Here is a 12,429-nt window from a genome sequence, read left to right as displayed (position 1 = left end):
ATGAATCCCTCTGCTCTTGAAATGTTAGAACCTTTCTGTTAAAGGTGAAATACAGCCCTAGTTACTAAATTTAGTGTTACCCCAAATAGTGGACCTCACTTCACTTTCCACATCATGGGGACCAATACAGTTTTAAAATCATGTTCCTCTCCTTCTGACTAGAGAGATGTCGGGACATTCATTTTTTAAAACAAATCTTCTGATCACTTTCATCAAGTACTTAAATTCCAAAGCTTTGATGTGATGAGTAATCCTAATTTGAGCTGGGGCTCTTTCTTTGTTCATATAAGAATCCCCAAAAATTTGAAGCAACTTCTATTCTGAATATTTATGTTGACATAAATAAGTCATGGTTCATAAATCTTCAAATTATTCATGCTCTAAAGTGACAGTTATCTAATACATACCATTTAGAACTTATGAATTCTTTAAAAATATTCATTAGCGTAGGCTGTAAATGCAGTCTTAAATATTTATTTAGAAGAACTGTATAGTGATGTGGTTAGGAAAAAAAAAATTGAAGTCAAACTGCCTGAGTTTGAATCCTGATTGCTTCATTTATTAGCTATGAGGACTTAGGTAATTCTCTTGATTTTCCTGTGCTTCATTCTCCTCATATGTAAAGAATGGACATAAATATGTGAGCACTTAGAATGATGCATGGCACCAATAGGAGGCCTTGGCAAGAGATTGCTGGGTAGGAATGGAGAGAGTACATATCTCCCTGGCTGCTTCTTCACAGGGCTATGATTTGGCAATGACTATATTTCCCTATGTTATAGCTCCTTTCCAGTGATCCCTCTTTCTTGGCCTTAGCTCTCATTAGGTTTTGCTAACCAGCCCTTCTATATACCCTTCTTTAGACCAAGGAGGGTAGTAAAACCTTACAAGGCTATTGGTCCCTGGGGACCTCTAATCTTTCTTTTTTCTTAATCTTTTTTTATTAGATTCTCTCTAATCTTCTTTCTCTTATTTTGTCAAAACCTCAGTAAATACCTCCTTCATTAGTTTCTCTTCAGTTAAATACTTTCAAGTATGGCATTTGTCTCTTGCTTGGAGGTTAAAAGATATTCACAGGGAAGACTGTAGACTTTATCCTATAGTTGATGTAAAGACATTCAAGATTTAAGTGCAGGAGGAACCAGGTTAGTTCAGCATTTTATTTTTCATCCTGATAACTGTGGGCAGGATGGATTTCAGGGGCCAAATACTTGCTTCAGAAAAAAGCAGTAAGGAGGATTCTACAATTAACCTGGTAAGATAAGGTGACTGGCCAGAATAAAAATAGTGAGTATGGATATTTGAGAGATAAGATACTTGAGAAGAATTTAGGAGTTAAATTCCCTAGTACTGGTAATTGATAGAATGCAGATGACAAAGGAAATGAAGGGATCAGAGGTGAAGGCCGGATTTCTACCTTAGGAAGTGACAGAGTGATTGATCATGCTTATGACCAATAGAACAGAAGTCCTGCCGAGCTACTGAATGCAAGAGTAGAAGTGATTTACCAGGGAACAGATGAGCTAGTTTTCTCCATGTTGAGTCTGAGGTGTCTGTGTGATATAAAAGTGATGTTTAACAGGTAGTTATACATGTGAGCCTGAAGCCTGGGAAAAGACTTGAACTTTAGATGTTACTTTTGGGAATCATCAACCACCTTGGGAATGGTGTTGAGGAGCTCCACAGGCATCTAAAGTATGACCAGAGGAAAGGAGGTTATGAAGAAAACAGAGAAGGAATGGCCAAAGATTTACAAGAAGGGAAAAAAAAATCATGTGCTCAGCCCAAAGGCCAAGGGAGCCAAGAGTTACAGGGAGGAAGGAGATATCAAGATTGTCAATTGCAGAAATATCAAATAATCAGTGTAGCTACTACAATACTATTTAACTACTGAGAAATAGCTACTAGTTTTGATGTTTTGATGCTTTTCTCACATTTAAAAAAATATTATGGACCAAGACATGCTGGTGTTAATATCCAAAGGGCTGTTAAAATCTGTAAACACTTTGAAAAAAATATTTACCTTTTGATGTAAACCTAAATGGCACATGTCTTCCTTGGATATGCAAGGTTTTCCACCAGCTTCCCTAGAAGACAGGCAAATGAGCAGATCCCAAGAGCCCAAATCACCTATTAGCAAAAGAATATTGAAAAACAATTTTTTATCAGGTTTTTGAAGGCACCATTTTTAGATTTAAGAGTGTTATTATTTAAATCCTAAAACACAAGAAAAAATGATTCTGAATATATTTAAAAGTCAATATTTGAAGTAACTGAAATTTTCAACTTTTCTAATTTAGAAACATTTTTATATTTAGTATTATATCAGGGAAAATACACTTATCTAAAGCGATGGTCATAAGACTCCTTTAAAAGACTAAAAGTTAAATGTTTTAGGTCACTAACTTCATAAATTTATAAAGTCTTATTTGGGGATTGGGAGGAAAGATGATTATAAACTCTTTAAAGATAGGGGGTGATTGCAAAATCAAATAATGATAAAAGTCAAAACACCAAATATTTTGTTTTAGATTTTGGTATCACCATTACTTTTCACAAATCTGAAACAGATATACTTTTATATGATTTATTACAAAGAAAAAGTGTGGTCAGCAGAAAATAAAATTTAATGAAAATTAAAAAAAACAGATTTTGTCTAAAAGGAATTTGTAGTCTAGTTATAGATAGCAGAGTTGAGCTCAAAATACAGAGTATAACATGGACTAAAGTAAATGATATTTCAGGACAAAACTCTTTGCCAATAAATCCTAGTAACTTGCCAAAATAATCTCAGAAGAATACATTCTTGCATAATACTTGAACATTTGAAAATTGACATTTGTGTGTTATGAGTTTATTTTCCCTTACTCTCTTTGATTTATTTATATGTTTTTATCAACATGTCTTGCATATATAATTGGTGCTTTAAAGATATTTGTTATATGAGGGGCATCTGGGTGGCTCAGTCAGTTAAGCATCTGCCTTTGGCTCAGGTCATGATCTCAGGATCCTGGGATCAGCATTGGGGTTCCCTGCTCAGCAAGGAGTCTGCTTTTCTCTCTTCATCTGCCTGTCCCCTACCCCCAGCCACTTGTGTGTGTGCTCTCTCTCTCAAATAAATAAATAAATAAAACCTTAAAAAATATTTGTCAAATGAATGAATAACTAGCCCATGAAAGGGTGGTAAACATGTTACTTTAGAGACAATATAGAAATAGGTATCTCAAAAATAACCAGAAAAAGAACACTAAATAATGTATGAAAGGATTGATATTACTTGGGAAACTTCCCTATTTTGGGTGGAAATCTACTTTTAAAAACTTAAGCAATTTCTATACACATGGCCTGTTTTGTTGATCAATCCTGAGATAATGTTCCTTCGGTAACTATTTATGCCAGGTCTCACAAGTCATCTCTTGCATTAGGTATTAGTGGCTTCTAAAAAGCTAGAAAATAACCAAATCTTAAAGAGTGTCTCACTTGAACACATAATGCTTTCAAAGAAGGGCTTTATAAAAAAAAACAACAAAAAAAGATTGATAAGGAAGAGTGACCTATGATCATCAGGAATGAAATTTCACTCTGCACTAATCAAGTCCTTTACAATTTGACAAGCTCTATGCTCTCTGGGCTATTGGTTCCTCTGTTTGTAATTGTCCTGTTCCTAGAAGAGAAACCTCTCCGCCAACAAAGGGATCCAGACAACTGAACTCAAGTTAACATGTGAGCTTTTGTCCTAGAGCTTCTCCGTTTGCTCAATTATCTCAAGATGCTGGAATATAGCACAATGGCTCAAAGAGACATGGAGAAATGATGCAGGTGATTTAGGGGTGGGAGAAATCTATGTAATAGCCATCGGCCTTAGGCTTGAAAGGTCTATGCTATTCCATGCATCCTCACTTTGAAGGAAACTCCAAATGGATTCCTGGAGCCAAAATCAAATACTCTATGATGATTCCACTACTTTATTGAAAATGTGCACCTGGCACTTTTAGCCAAAACCTTTTGATATGGATTCAAAAGGGAAAACACAAAGATGGTTTCATTTGATATTACTTCTAGCCCAAGAAACACTAAAACTCTAGAAGAAACCTCCTGACGTTATATACTCAACCAAATATTTTGAGAAGACAAGAATATGCAAAGAGAGATTTCAAACATGAACTGTATTGTTTGGCCATTAAAAACACAGTATTTTTTATATTCCTCCAAGTCTGACACATACTCCCCTTCCCTACCCAAGGCGTACAAGCAATTTCTCAATTTGATTACAATATATATATTTAATCCATAAAAGTTCAAAACTGGAAGACATGTTTAAATAATTCAAAACATCTAATGTATTAAGAACCTCCTATGAGCAGGACATTGTACTGGAATTACGAGTGTAAATAGCAAAAAAAAAAAAAATACAGTCACTGCCCTCAACCATCTATGAAAGACTAGAATGAACATTAAAAAGAATTTAGGATAATTTATAAAGTGCCATACAGTTTCTTGACATTCATAAGGGTTACCCCTTACCTCTTAAAACTATTTAACAAATATTTCAAATTTAAAATTAATGTTTCAAAAATACTTTATAGCACATACATTTACCCTTAAAATGAAAGTAGAGCATAGCCAAAAATTTCAAAAAATCTCTTCAGGTACTTCTTGCCTAATTCTTGCCACCACAGTCTGAAAAATGCTGATTGTTTCCACTCAAAATTCCTATTGTTACCCTCACTGAGTCCTACCTCAAACCTCTAAATCTCTATTTCCTAGTTAAATCTTGAGTTTAATGGAAATGTATTTTAGATAAACACGTTCAAGTTTATAATTTAATGCATATTTCAGTGTATTATTTCAGTCTTAGTAATAATGACAAAAATAAATTTTAAAAACTAAAAAAAAAAAAAAATCTTGAGTAGACCTTTTCACTTTCCCTTCATTTCCATCTCTGACCTTAAAAGTCAACTCCCTCCCCTGATGCCCACAGCCCCTTTTTAATGAAAAAGCTTTATTTGTTTTATGAGTGGCACCATGTATTCAAATTTGGTTTAAAAAACCCCAAAAGCCACATTGTAGTTAGAAACCGGGCAGAGAAAAAACTACATTCACTAGCTGAGAAAATCACATTCGGAAGTCAACCTTGGAGCATTTGGGAGACAAATTTGTACCTTAGCAAAATTACAAATTGCTAAATATTGTGGAGCTTTGGGGCCGTGCTCAACTCACTGAAAGCAAGAGCAGTTAGGAGGCAAATGCCCCGGGGGATACAGCAGAGATTGTAGACTGCAGGCACACGGCTGGGGCGGGGGCAGCCTGCATGGGGGGTGCATTTAGCCTGCTGATTATTGTTATGTTTTTGTTTTAAATTTTAAGTATTTGTCATAATGCGAAAGTCAGCATAATTCACATAAAAATCCAGATTTTTGTCTTCGTTTGAAAACTTGGAGGCTGTGGCGATACTGAGTCCATTTCCTACAAGGCAGAAGGCAGCCACTGACTGGAGCTGAATACAGCCTCCCACATTTTCCCCTGTTTATGCCACGTGGCCCGGCCTGGCCCCAACTGTCTGGGTCTGCCACCAGGAGGCGAACAGTCCAAGGCCTGGTGTAAAACATTGTGTGTCAGTGCCTAAGTTGCTCATCCAGCAAGTTGATGTTCCACGCTTTAGCTTTCAAATGAATTAAAGTTGTTCATTAGGTAAATCGGTCTTGTTAAGATGACTGTAGGCGAATTGATATTTGGTCAGTTGGTCTTAAAAGGATGTCTGAACACACCCTTTGATCTCCAGATTTGGCCACCATGCTCTCCCACAAGGCTGAGTAAGGTCATTTCAACTCCAAAGACATTTTACTGGCTGTTAAAGTTGGTAAGGACTGAAGTGTGGTCTCTTAGATTAGTTCTTTCTCTCAGGAGCCTGGAAAAATCAGGAGTGGCCTATGGACATCTTTTTCACTTATGTCTCTTCTCTCCAGTTGGACCAGTAGAGAGACCCAGGTATCATTCCTAGGCGGGCCTGCTCTCATCTCTTTCTCATCCACAGTTTCTCTTTGGACTCTTTTATGACATTCAGACTGTCTCAGGGCTATTGCCATAGTTTTAAGTAGCCTAGGACAGGGTTTCTTTCTTTCTTTCTTTTTTTAGGCACTGGGGCAAACATTCTGTATGTTGGTCTTACTCAATGTGTTTCTTCTGCCCTGGAAGGTTGACATTATTAGAGTGTAAGAGCTGAGAAGTCAGATTTGGATTTGGAAAAAAAACAGGCAAAGCTGCCGTGGGCCAACTTGGATGGTGGTTTCTTAGGTTTTCCTGGCAGAGGGAAAAGGAGACCTTTATACGATTCTGCCTAGCTCCTTAGAATATTGCACTAAGATTTGAGTGCCAAAGCCACATTAATAAGTAAATAAACTGTAGTACTGGTATTAGTAGTGATGATATCAATAGTAAATCTTTCTTGAGCACTTACAGTAAGCCAGGAACTATTCCAGGTATTTGTATTAATTCATTTATTCCACACAACATCCTCCTGGATATGATTATTCTTTTTTTTGAAAAGCACAGTAAGGTTAAATAACTTGTTCAAGGTCAGCCATCTAGTTAGTGGTGGGAAGAGAATTTGAACACAGGAAGTTTAGCTCCAGGGGCCATGTTCATGACCATTATATCATTATCCCTTCAAAAACCACAGAAGCAATAGAAAAATTCAGCTTATGGTACCTTATATATTTTAACTTATGCAGAACTTTCAACAACACTATGGGGTAGAAGCAATTATTCCGCACACTTTACAAAAGAGGAAACTGAGACAAAGAGGGATTACATAGGTTTGGTACTTTTCCAGCTACTCTTTAGTGCATCTATTTTCCTTTGGGATCTTAGAGGCAAAAAGGACTATAACAGGTTTCTCGGGCATTCCCAGACCCTCACCTAGCAATAGTGCCCCAAAACATTATTAGCTACCACTGGTAATTGAAGTAAGTAAAATTTTTATCTGTAGAAGGAGGGAGCACTCAACTGCACATGTACTCAGGAACTATAAATATTAACTTGGCCTCCACCTGCTTTTGAAAAAAAAAAACTCTACAAGTTTCTTAGATTTCTTGATAGTTAAAATGATTTCTTTCCCTGTCACAAAGAAACCAGAGCAAGACTGACTTCCAGATTGGACTAGCAAGCCCGTAAAATAGAGAGGTCATAGGACATTGTTCTAGGAAAACAGGATGTGGATGTGCTGTTCTCCATCTCGAAATTACAAAAACATGAAAAATCTATATAGGCTTCTCCCCATAAACTGTGGAACAAAATTGCTGATAACACCACACTATCATGCCTCCTCGGTATTAGCTCAGAGAGCAACGAAGACTCCACAGACAGGGTCCGGATGTATGAGTGCAGACATAAAATGGCGCCAAGTTAGTTTTTACCCTTCTCTTCTTGTTCTCAGGAGCCAACTAATGTCTCAGTGTTAAAAATAAGAGCTATTTTAAAAGGTTTTGTTCTTGTTTTTGTTTTAATCAAGCATCTGCCCTATGGAGTGAGGGCTGTCTTCAGAATATTTCTAGTCTCTCAGAGGCAGGCTGCCATGTAAAGCAAACCATCATTTCCTGGCTCTCAAATGACCTCCCTCACTGATAAAGTCTACTGGTTCAGTAACTCAATCCAGAGAACAACAGAGAGCTCTGAGATATTATCATTCAGTTTTCTGGCACACTATATAAAAATCTCAGAATATTAAGTCTTTTCCTGCTTTATTTTTCTTCATAGCGTTTCTCATGGTCTGACAGATTATATATGTCTTGTCTATGTGTTTATTGCCTGCCTGCCCTTTCCATTAGAATGTGAACTCCATGAGGGTAGGACTGCATCTATTTTTTCACTGCTATATCCTCAGTATCTACAACAGGGGCTGGGATTTCAGAAATATTTGCTATATATTTTGAGATCCATAGTGAATGTATAACTGAATGTGAGCAACAGACCAATAATTAAAACTCTATCTCTGCCAAATAAATAAATAAAATCTTTAAAAAAACTGAATCAAAAGTCAGTATATTGTGAAAATTAAAAATGGAAATAATGAGGAAAAATATTAGTTTACAAAGAGGACCTAAAGATATATTTCGGTTCTTAGTAAGAATAAGAAAGAAGTAAGCCTAAGAAAATAAAATTAACCATTCCTAGCGTTTAAAGAAATTATAAAAACAGCAGATTCCAAGTGCTTTACTTAGTGGAAAATTTTTTTGGGGAACACATACATCATATTGAAGCAGAAAAGATTTATAAAGTCTGACTTGGAAAATAAACTTGTCCAAGAGCTTCCAAGATACATAGCTATAAAAGCCAAGCTTATTTACTTATTCACAGTATTAGACTGTTATATTCCATAAGGATACAAGTACAGTGATTTCCTAAAATGTGTGGGTTTTTTTTATCAAGAAATACTGAAGATGTTTAAATTTTAAATAATAGATGATAGTCCTTTATAATACAATAGGAGAATATTTCATATAGTCACTGTTCCATCTGTATACCCTTTTTTTCTTCACAACTAGACTATGAGAATTTTACTGAATAACAACGTATTATTTTCCCTATGTCAATCCTTTATCAGAATTAGTAAATATTGTTACATTCATGAATACATTATCAACTTATTGATGACAAATCAGGTTCTATGTTTGATAACACCATAAGATTGTTGGATATAAATTAGCCATTGCAAATACCTGTATTATTCCCAAATCATTCAAGTTGCATTAACCAGTTCTCTTAACTGTATTCTTTTTTTATTTTGTTCTGTTAATCACCATACATTACATCATTAGTTTTTGAGGTAGTGTTCCATGATTCATTGTTTGCATATAACACCCAGTGCTCCATTCAGTACGTGCCCTCTTTAATACCCATCACCAGGCTAACCCATCCCCCCACCCCCCCTCCCCTCTAGAAACCTCAGTTTGTTTCTCAGAGTCCACAGTCTTTCATGGTTCATATCCCCCTCTGATTCCCCTGCCTTTCATTTTTCCCTTCCTGCTATCTTCTTCTTCTTTTTTTTTTAACATATAATGTATTATTTGTTTCAGAGGTACAGGTCTGTGATTCAACAGTCTTACACACTTCACAGCACTCACCATAGAACATACCCTCCCCAATGTCTATCACCCAGCCACCCCATCCCTCCCACCCCCTACCACTCCAGCAACCCTCAGTTTGTTTCCTGAGATTAAGAATTCCTCATATCATTGAGGTCATATGATACATGTCTTTCTCTGACTGACTTATTTCACTCAGCATAATACCCTCCAGTTCCATCCACATCGTTGCAAATGGCAAGATCTCATTCCTTTTGATGGCTGCATAATTAACTGTATTCTTAATATGATGGATCTTAGGAATAATAATCCAGCACCCATAATAAATTTTATTCATGACTTTTCTTTAATGACAAAAAACCATTCCTGTTCCTGTATCTAACACTGATTATTGTAGACACTTAGTAGATGTTTATTGGGTTGACTATTGCAATTTTCAGAATTTAAGAGAAATCATATATACAGGACGTTTAGATCTTCAATGATTATATAACATGATCACAAAATCTAATTAAATCTAGTTCCTTACCCCATGAGTCTGGTCACGGGTCTTTGCCTGTGATGTCTCTGGCTCCTTACCTCTTAAGAGCTGATGATAAAAACTTTGTGTTTTACCACAGAGAAATTCTAAGCCATTCTCCCCTTGGTGCTCCAAACCCACACTAGAAATCAAGCTTTCCTATCCCACTGTCTACCCTCTTTCTGCCCTGTGAGAGGTGGTGAAGATCAATGAGATCATTTCTGTGAGGAGTTTTGAGCTCCTGAAATTCTTCTGCTCTACTCATAAGATCAAGAAACCAGTATTATGCTTAAACTTTTGCAAAAGTTTAAGAAGACTCCTGCTCTGAAGAAATTTTCCATCAAGAAGAGTTTGAAAGGAAATAGATCAATTTATTCTTATGAAATAAATTGAAGAAACGTTTACTTTAGAAAGCTCCATAGGTTTTTTAAAATGGTATTTTTAAAGATTGTCAGGGCACTTCTTTAGGCTGCTGTTGAAATGTAATCAAACGTGTGTTTAAACTTTTACTGCTTTCAAGACTACTGTCTGTCTGGGATAAAACTCTCATTATAGCATTTTACCGAATTTCTAAATGTCTGGAATTCCCACCAGCTTGAAGACCTTAAAAGAAATGAACACTGCAGCAATTTTAAAAATCAGACTACACCTTGTGCCTAGATATTGGTTTCTAACATCATCCTTCAATAAAAGGAACCACAGGTCTTTGGAGAAATGGCTGATTCAAGGGCCTGGAGTAGTAAATATACAAGATGAGCCTAGAGCATCACTGTGCCAGAAAGTAAGGAAGAGCTCAAAACCAAACAAGAAAACAAACAAAAGCAATGATGGAAGTATGTCAAAGGGACACCAGGAGCCAAGAACCAAAACTGTAACAATTTGAGTAACAGAATAAATAATATTGGATTATAACCCAAAATATAAAATAACTATCCATGAGTCCATGCTGATATAAACCAATGATCTGAATAAATAAATGGGGGGAAGAGACAAACCTTGCGAGTAGAAATACCAAATAATGTATGGAGCTACTGCAAACACAAGGAGGTGGAGCACAACTTCCTGGTCCTTCTTTGTGAGCTGAACATAATGCCATCCTTCCAAAGAGTACAGTATGGAAAGTGGAAGTAAAAGAATAACAGCGGAAGACCTGACAAACACTACCTTAGGCAAGTAATCTTAATATTAGATCTTGCTTAATAACCATGTCTTGACTATAACTTGAGTTCTTGCTTAATAACCATGTCTTGACTATGGTTACATTCTAAATGTAGATGTTCTTGCTTAATAACCATGTCTTGACTATAACTTGAGTAGTTAGTGTCACTTATAAAATATCCTGATGCCTGAATATAATGTCCTCCTCCTAAGACTTGTTATGAGGTTGGTGCTTTAAACTGAGTTCTTTTATTACTTAAGTACTTGACATGAGTTTTTGACAGACATTCCTTATACCAAATTCCACATTATGGAACAGGAGATTTTAGTGTATAATTAGTATTGTGACACTTCATTTAACCAAATATTATTCCTTCTTCCTGTTTTATTAAAAGTCATTTTGCATGACTTCTTTAAAATGCAATGAATGCAACCTAGTCATGCCTGGTTTAACATTTTATAATAAGGCACTGGGGACTATGAGCAATCTGAGAGGGAGGAGGGCGTCATTGATTTAAAATTTATTCTAAGAATAATTCCACACTAATTCAGCACAGATGAGAACTAAGGCTTAAGAAAATTAATTCACTAACATGAGAAAAAAAACCAACTCCCTCAATGGCTTATTACTTAATGCAACGAGTATTTTAGGATTACACATCTCCTGCTCATAATACATTATTTTCAATCTCTTTGGAAATTTATTTAACCCAATCATATATTTCTGTAAGATATTTATGGGGCAAGTCTTATCTTCCATTTTCAAATCAAGCAATAGATAATCTAATGAACTTGTTCAAGGTCATTCCAAAAAGTAGTTGTAATAATAGTACTAACATTTAGGGAATGTTATGAGGCTTAAATGAGTTAATATTCATAAAGTGCTTAGAACAGTGCCTAGTACTTGACGAGCTTTATATTAATATTTGTTTAATGAATAAATAGGTGAGTGGAAGGTATACACAGGCAGATAAATTCCAGATCTAGGTGATGAACTTTCAAGAAACAAAATACATCATATTCCAGCTTATTATTTAAGGCTTCCAGATCTAGGTGATGACCTTTCAAGAAAAAAAATACGACATCTTCTAGCTTATTATTTAAGGCTCTGTGTAGAGAGACATAAGTGTAATTTAGGAAACACAGTGAATAATCTTCTTTTCCAACTCTTTACTACCCCTTTGTTTCTTAAGCCTTTTTACCATAGGAGGACAGACACTCATTAGTGGCTTCAATCTAAGGAAAAGGGAGGACCTACCTCATCAGTGGGTAGGCTTCTGTTAAAATTCATGCATATTATCTAGAACCAGGCTCAGCAGTTTTCTCTCACTGGCAGTAAGGTACATTTGCTAGAATAGGAACAAATGATGAAGAAATGGACATTCTCATGAGTGAGTAGCAACAAGCCCCAAGTGGTAGGTGAGATCTGACCGACTAGGCCAGCCTCTATAGCACCCTAAAGTGGGTGCTTTAGGTAAGGAGGCACCTGGTAATGGGCTAACAGGTCTACCACCTAAGACAAGTTTCAACCACTTCACAATTTTCTGAAAATTGGCCCTGCTCCTAGAAGCCAAGACGATATTGGAAATGTCTCCTGAGGCTAATAATTCTATTATCCATGAGATGAGTAATATTTAAGTCAATGTGCAACTATGCCAAGTATTATTA

At 36.0% G+C, this 12,429-nt stretch overlaps 1 protein-coding gene across 1 annotated transcript in view; it reads right to left on the bottom strand.

The window, feature by feature from the left end:
- The window catches only part of CPED1 (cadherin like and PC-esterase domain containing 1), a 267,619-nt gene that overhangs the window by 209,799 nt on the left and 45,391 nt on the right, over nt 1-12,429 (bottom strand). The window contains exon 3 of the mRNA XM_028104949.2: nt 2,024-2,130. Within this exon, the coding sequence (XP_027960750.2) occupies nt 2,024-2,130 (107 nt within the window). The remainder of the gene's footprint in view (nt 1-2,023; nt 2,131-12,429) is intronic.

The sequence above is a fragment of the Eumetopias jubatus genome, unplaced genomic scaffold, assembly GCF_037043125.1.
Source record: "Eumetopias jubatus isolate StellerSeaLion01/CBP00866 unplaced genomic scaffold, mEumJub1_p1.0 scaffold_14, whole genome shotgun sequence".
Classification (NCBI taxonomy): domain Eukaryota; kingdom Metazoa; phylum Chordata; class Mammalia; order Carnivora; family Otariidae; genus Eumetopias; species Eumetopias jubatus.
The sequence above is the reverse complement of the archived record's forward strand: the minus strand, read 5'-3'. Positions and strand labels throughout refer to the sequence as shown.